Here is a 7,730-nt window from a genome sequence, read left to right as displayed (position 1 = left end):
TATAACTTTGATATTCATCTCTTTGCAGCCACAAAACAAAGGAATCCAATAGGACCCATTAAAAATAAAGACCAAACACCCAATGTGCAAGGAAAAAAAACACAAATCGTGCAAACATTAAAAGGGCATTCAGAACTGAAGTTCACGTGTACATGGACACAGTGGAATGTGTCATTTACTTGGAAGTAGGTACAGAGGAGATGTCAGGGGTAAGTGTTTTTTTTTTTTAAAAAATGCAGAGTGGAGTGTGTGGAATGGGCTGCCAGCAGCAGTGAAGGCGGAAACGATAGGGTCTTTTAAGAGACTCTTGGATGGCTACATGGAGCTTTGAAAAAGAGGGCTATGCGTAAAGTCTAGGTAGTTCTAAGGTTCGGACATGTTCAGCACAGCTTTGTGGGCCCAAGGGCCTGTATTGTGCTGTATGTTTTCTATGTTTTTCTACATTCAGAACCAACACACTCAATGAAGTGGTGGGGAGCCTGCAAGTGTTCCCACACATTCTGGCACTAACACAGCAGGTTCACATGTTTGGTAGAATGATACAATGTACAAAATAATAACACACACACACACACACACACACTTTCACCACAGGGTAAGCAGCCTTCTTCAGCCTCAAGTGGACAGTGGACATCTGTACCTCCTGCTGCATTGCAATTGAGAGGTTTAACTGCTGTTTGTCATATATTGCCCTGCTGCTGCTGAAAGCTCATTTTTGTGGTATGGGTTGAATACGGATGTCCCCATCACTTCAAGTGTTTTGAACATTAATGACACTACAAACCACAGAATGACAAATTATATTTCAGCAAGAACATTTTGTAGAAAATAGGAACAGCAGTCCAGAACTCCACAAAAATTAGTAAAACTTTTATTGTTAAGCACTTTTTCAACATTTCCAAAGAGAAAACCAGAAAAAGACTAGTAAATGATCTGTACACAAACTGGCAGCTGATTGGTGCTGCTTATTAAATCACTTTCTTAGCTCCCAGCCACCCCCCCCCAACTTTGTACAGCTGAAGTCACAGGATTTACAGTTTGATGGTTAAGAAAAACCAACTCACCCCTCCCTCACATTATCCTAAAAAAAAACACAAAAGAACCCACCTCCAGCTACACTGCAGAGATGTGGAAGGGAGGGGCTTCTTCCAGCCATCATCTGAGCTACTGCACCCGCCATCCCCCACGAGCAGCTTCTTTCCAGATGGAATGAAGTCTCTCATAGCTGATGTCCTTAGAGCTCAAATCACATTGTATAAATAAATCAGTTCGGCTTGACAGACAAAGCCAGCCTGTTGCCCTTGGGGTACCAGGAAGGCCCACAAACAAGTTCAGTAGAGTCATTTCCAAAAAAATGAAATTCACACATCCTGGTGCATTAAAGCAGGGAAGAAGAAGAAAGGTTGGCTGAAACCTTCAATTAAAACCCATTAATGCACCCGCAATTGAAAAGGGTCCAAAAAATATACATATTCAAATTGTACAGCTTGAATTTCCATTCATTCCAAATCTTCTGGGTTGTTAAAATTCTTTCCAGAAATTCATTGTTCCTCCATTTCTATCCCGCAACGTTAGTATAAAAGAGGAGTTCACGCCCAAGAGGACATGTACCGAGGAGAGGAGACTGGCATGGTCCGTGTACACATGGCAGAGGGCACGGTGAATGGACTGTAGCTCTTGCTGGCTCACTCTCCCCACCTTCGCTCCTTTAGTTCTCCTCGTCGCTGTCCTCTGGACTGATGGCAGGGCTGGTGAGGCTGTATGTGGGGGAGGTGGGGCTGTAACCAGGGGAGGTGGGTGAGTAGGTGGAGCCCTTGGGGCTGGTGGGTGAGTAGGTGGGAGAAGTGGGTGAGTACTTTGGGGAAGTGGGTGAGTAAGTGGGTGAGGTGGGCGAGTACTTTGGGGAGGTGGGGGTGTATACGGGGGAGGTAGGTGAGTAGGTAGGGCTGGTGGGTGAATACTTGGGGGTTGTGGGCGAGTATGTGGGAGAGGTGGGAGAGTATTTTGGGGAGGTGGGTGAGTACTTGGGACTAGTAGGGCTGTACTTGGGAGAGGTGGGGGTGTACTCTGGAGAGCTGGGGCTGTAGGAGGGACTGGTGGGAGAGTACTTGGGACTGGTTGGGGAGTAGCTTGGGCTGCTGGGGCTGTAGCTGGGAGAGCTGGGTGTGTATGTGGGGGACTGGGGTGTGTAGCGAGGGCTGGAGGGAGAGTAGCTGGGTGAGGTGGGGCTGTAACTGGGTGATGTGGGGCTGTAGCTTGGAGAGGTGGGACTGTAATTGGGAGAGGTAGGAGTGTAACTGGGTGAGGTGGGGCTGTAACTTGGAGAAGTGGGGCTGTAGTTGGGTGAGGTGGGAGTGTAATTGGGCGAGGTGGGAGAATAGCTTGGGCTTGTTGGGGAGTAAGAGGGTGAAGTGGGCGAATAGGAGGGTGACGTAGGAGAGTAGGAGGGCGATGTAGGAGAGTAGGAGGGAGAAGTGGGTGAATAGCTGGGTGAGGTGGGTGAGTAGCTAGGCGAGGTGGGAGAGTAGCTGGGAGAGGTAGGGCTGTAGCTGGGAGAGGTAGGAGAGTAGGAAGGTGAGGTGGGAGAGTAGGAGGGGCTGGTGGGGCTGTAACTGGGAGAGGTGGGGCTGTAACTGGGGCTGGTGGGAGAGTAGGAGGGCGAGGTGGGGGAGTAGTTCGGACTGGTGGGAGAGTAGGAGGGCGAGGTGGGCGAGTAGGAGGGGGACGTTGGTGAGTAGCTGGGGCTCTGCGGGGTGTAACCGCCCGGAGACCTCGGCTCATAGGCAGGAGAAGTTGGCGAGTAGCTGGGGGACATTGCCCCTCCTGGTGGGAAGGAGTACGAAGAGATTATAAACAAGAGATTCTGCAGATGCTGTAAATTCAGAGACACACACACTGTGCTGGAGCAACTCAAGTCGGGCAGCATCTATGGAGGGGAATAAGCAGTCAACATTTCAGGCCAAGACCCTTCATGGAGGGGGCTAGTTACTATGATGTGCACAACCAGACAATGCTTTCTATGGTGCATCGACTAAACCTTTCTAAGAGTCAACAGGGATATTCTTTAGCCTCCTGAGGAAGTAGAGGTGTTGGTGGATCAATGAGGTTTCAATATTTATTAGGCATAGAGTACAGAAATTGGGAAGTTATGTTGCAGTTTTACACGACATTGATGAGGCCACTTAAAAAAAAATTGCGTTTAGTTTTGGTCACCCTATGATAGGAAATATGCCATTAAGGTCCAGTCAAGAAATCAGGAGAAACCTCACTCTAAGATCATATGGAAGTCACTCTTGCATGACAAGGGAGTGGAGGTGTGTGTGGTGGCTTGGGGGAGGGGATCATCAGCAGGCTGAAAGGTGGTGGGTGAACTGGTCCAGCAGAGAGCAGCTAGGCTGAATGGCCAAACAGAGGAGAGCCCTGTAGGTGGTCTGTGCTTGGTACTTACCTGGTGATGGGATGTAGGGACTGGAGGGCCCTGGGGACCCTGGTGAACCAGGGGTTGGGGACCAGGCTGGAGAGTATCCAGGACTAAATCCGCTGGCATCGGAAGCTGCACTGGGAGAGAAGCCGGCAGCTCCTGGAGTCATCCCACTGCCTGAAACACAAAAAAACCCACAAATCAAATGATCACACTGCAAGCAGAAGTCCAGCACACTCAGTTGTGTAACAGCATCTACCATGCATGAAAGGAATTAATCTTACATTCATTTCGAGAGGACTAGAGTAAAAAAGCAAGGCTGTGATGCTGAGGCTTTAAGGATTGGTCAGGCTATATATGGAGTACTGAGAGCAGTTTAGAGTCCCTTATTTAAGAATAAGCTGGTCCAGAGGAGGTTTATGCAAATGATCCAGGGAATGAAAGGGTTAACACACGAGGGTTTGCTGGCTCTGGAACTGTACTCACGAATTTAGAAGAATGATTTGTGGGGGTGGGGGGAGGGAAGTTTTCATTGAAATCTATCGAATATCCAAAGGCCTCAATAGAGTGGATGTGGGGAGGATGTTCCCTATAGTGTCAAAGTCAAGGACCTGAGGACACAGGTTCAGAATGCAAGGACATCCCTTTGGAACAGAAGGAGCCAGAGGGTAGCGAATCTGTGGAATTGTTGCCATAGACCATTGTGGATGCAAACTCATTGGCTGTATTAAAGGGGAGGTTAATAGGCTCTTGATTAGTAAAGGCAAAGGTTATGGGGAGAAGGTAAGAGAGTTTGCCTGCTTACCATGGTCTTAACACTCACCCACACTCGGTGACCAGGCTCCATATGCAGGAGTGGCTCCCTGGTTCCATGGAGTCATGGCTGGAGACATCCCTCCCATTGGGCTGGGAGCAGAGCCAAAGAACATCCCAGTGGCTGGGAAAACAAAATTAAAGATTAGCTTTATTTATCATAACATTGTATTGACAGCAACAGTTCAGGAATACAATGCAAGCCCATACAATCGAGGCCAGAGCCCATTGTTGTGTTAAGATCTTGGATGAATCCTGTATCCCAAACTCAATACCCCTCACTTCCTTTGTCTGGATGAGTTGTGGACGTAAGGTTTTCAGGCCAAGGAAGGGATTAATATTTATGAAATGCTCTTGGTTCATCAGACTGGCACCATGACACAGCTCTCCAATCTCCCCTCCTTTCCACTCCCATTCCTCGCATGCTCTCTCCTCCAGCGCCTGAATGCAGACAGTTCAAGGTACTCACGTCCTCCAATTCCCAGCCCGCCGATGTTGGTGGGGATCTCCATGCCGTACTTGCACTTCTCGGCGTCTAGCAGTAGGTCAAAGGCACCAGTGCCCGCAGGAGCCAGCTGCCCTAGCATGATGTTCTCAGACACCCCTTTCATGGGGTCCATCTCACCGTGGGCTGAAGCCTCCATCAGAACATCCACCTGAGGGCAGACAGAGGCAGAACAGGGTTACTGGAGGGTCTGCAGCTGCAAAAGGTGGGTGGGTCAAAAATTCTGGGCACACTGGTCTTTATAAAACAGTACTGAGTACAGGAAGTGGGAACGTTCCTGAGTTATAGTGAAAGGTTGAATGTTAGGACCTTATTCCCTGGAGCACAAGAGAATGAAGGGATATTTGATGGAGGTATAGTGTAAATGCCAGCAGGGTTTTCCTACTGAGGATGGGTGAGACTAGAACTAGAGGTCATGGGTTTATGGTAAACAGTGAAATAATTAGGGAGAACCTGCGCTCAGAGGGTGGTAAGTGTGGGACGAGATGTCAGTGGATGTGGATTTGGCTGCAGCACGTAAGAGAAGCCTGGATACGAACATGGATGGGTGGGCTACGGTCCAGGTGCAGACTTATGTGCTGCAGTGCTCTATGACCCACCCACCCCCAACCACCAAAAAGCTTCCATTGTAAACAGAGATGCAGAAAGAGATGCTGGCAGAACTCAGCAATTTAGGTAGTATCTAAGATGGAGAATTAAACAGCTTCAGGCTGAGACCAGAGTCTCTCTGACTCATCTTTTTTTCTTCAGTCCTGATGAAGGGTCTCAGCCCAAAAATGTCAACTGTACCCTTTTTCCATAGGGACTGCCTTCCAGCATTTTGTGTGTGTGTATTGCTTGGATTTCCAGCATCTGCAGATTTTCTCTTGTTTGTGATTGGTCTTCCAGTGTTTTTGATGTATGTTGCTTCAGCACAATGTGCTCCCGCTAATAGATAATGACTGGGTCACCTGAAAATGAGGTGGTCAAAGGAACACTGGCTAGGCTCATCCTACCCACTGGAACACTCCTGCTGCTCATTAGAACCACAGAGCTCCCTTCACCCTCCTCCAGTGGCAAGGTGGTGCTGCCTCAACTCCACCCGCGAGAGGAGGCCCTCCCTCACCCCTATTTCAAAGCTAAAGCAGTTCTCCCTCGATACTGCACTAGAAACCTGCAGATCCCCATGGAAGGTCTGGTTCTTTACCCTGGGAGGTGGTGCTAACAAGGGCCTGTTACTGAGCAGACTACTCCCACCACATGCCAAAACCCTGATGGAAATCAGTTTTTTGGGACAGGTTACTGTGGGACTCTGACATTACCGTTTCCTCGAAGGAGCACTTCATGAGTGGCCCCGTGTCTTGGCGGTTCACTCCGTGCCGAGTGATGGCCATTAAGTGTCCACGGCATGTCATAGTGTCACACAGCAGGGACAAGTGGCGGTAGTTGACATAGGAACCATCAAAGGAGATGACGTGGTACAGTTCCCGTTCCAAGGCTTTCCGCACAGCCTCGATGCCCAGGACCTGGAACAGACGCAGACAAGTGAACAAAGATTGGTAAATATCCTTTAAACCACCACCCAGTGGCAGCTCAGAGAAAACAATGAAGTGCCTGAGCTGGGATTGGATAGCTTGTTTATCTAGCAGTATTACTTCCTTTGGAGGCTAAAGAAATTCAGCATGTCCCCATTGACCCACACGTTTTTACGGATGCACTGCAGACAACACCCTGTCTGAGTACACCACAGCTTGGTACAGCAACTGCTCTGCCGTGACAAGAAAAAACTGTAAAGAGTTGTGGAAATAGCTCAGCACATCACAGGAATCAGCCTCCTCTTCATGGACTGTCTGCACTTCTCATTGTCTCAGTAAACAAGACAGCATAATCAAAGACCCCACTTACTCCAGACATTCTCTCTTCCTCTCCCATCAGGCAGAAGACTGAAAGCACATACCACCAGCCTCGAGGACAGCTTCTATCCCACTGTCAAACTTTTGAACAGATCTCTTGTACAATAAGATGGACTTTTCACCTCAATCTACCTCATTATGAGCCTGCACTTTCTCTGTAGCTGTTACATTGAGTCTGCATTCTGTTATTGTTTGACCTCAGTGCACTGTGATCCGATCCGTATGAAGAGTATGCAAGACAAGCTTTTCACTGTATCTTGGTGACAATACGTCAGGATTTATTTGTCACATGTACAAAAAAAAAGTGAAATGTGTCATTTACATCAACTACCAACATAGCATACCCACAATTTATAACTTGTACGCCTTGGAAAGTGGGAGGAAATGCAGACAGTCACGGGGAGAACGTACAGATTCCTTTCAGACTGCAGTGGGAAGTGAACCCCAATATTGCAGCTAGAGCTGTAAACTGTGATGCGAACTGCTACACTAGCCCAGCACAGTCATCAGACCCATGGAAAGTATTCCGGGATTGCAGAAAGGACTGAAGTACGGGCACTGATTGGACAGTGCTGACTAAATCAGCTAGCAGAGCACAACAGGCCGAATGGCTTGCTCCTACATGTGATCATCACAGCCACAATCAGGTATGCAGCAGTGCTATTTAAAATAGCCAGCAACCCTTCCCCAAGCACCAACCCATCAGAAAGGGAAGTAGAGGCCAAACATTTACCGTAAAGATCTCCACAATATCATTAGAGGTGGTGCGGACAGGGTCCACATCTTTCTCACTCAGCACTCGCATCAGGCTGACGCCGTCTGTCTCCAGAATCCACTCCTGCAGAGCTTTGAACTCCCCCTCCTCTGTAATGATGATCTTCTTCTTGTTGTCGGTCTGGGGAAGGTGCATGTAAACCTGGAGCACGGAGAGAGCATTAACACACCACACTGAGGCACATTCATATTTATCATGTCCATTCAGGCGGTGAAATGTGGAGTACTTGTAGCACAGGGAGACCATTAACCCACCGTACTGAGGCACATGCATTGAGATACAGTGAAGTGTGCTGTTTATAACAATGACTGACACTACTTAACA

General features: G+C 48.4%; 1 protein-coding gene across 2 annotated transcripts in view; it reads right to left on the bottom strand.

The window, feature by feature from the left end:
- Positions 1 to 849: 849 nt before the first annotated feature.
- polr2a (RNA polymerase II subunit A) overlaps positions 850 to 7,730 on the bottom strand; it is a 61,588-nt gene continuing 54,707 nt past the window's right edge. For both annotated transcript variants that reach the window (XM_072258545.1, XM_072258546.1), the window contains 6 exons: positions 7,365 to 7,547; positions 6,041 to 6,244; positions 4,704 to 4,890; positions 4,245 to 4,358; positions 3,449 to 3,598; positions 850 to 2,823 (listed from right to left, as the gene is read on the bottom strand). In XM_072258545.1, the coding sequence (XP_072114646.1) occupies positions 1,709 to 2,823; positions 3,449 to 3,598; positions 4,245 to 4,358; positions 4,704 to 4,890; positions 6,041 to 6,244; positions 7,365 to 7,547 (1,953 nt within the window). In that variant the 3' untranslated portion in view covers positions 850 to 1,708. The remainder of the gene's footprint in view (positions 2,824 to 3,448; positions 3,599 to 4,244; positions 4,359 to 4,703; positions 4,891 to 6,040; positions 6,245 to 7,364; positions 7,548 to 7,730) is intronic.

Source organism: Mobula birostris, chromosome 5 (assembly GCF_030028105.1).
Source record: "Mobula birostris isolate sMobBir1 chromosome 5, sMobBir1.hap1, whole genome shotgun sequence".
NCBI classification, from domain to species: domain Eukaryota; kingdom Metazoa; phylum Chordata; class Chondrichthyes; order Myliobatiformes; family Myliobatidae; genus Mobula; species Mobula birostris.
The sequence above is the reverse complement of the archived record's forward strand: the minus strand, read 5'-3'. Positions and strand labels throughout refer to the sequence as shown.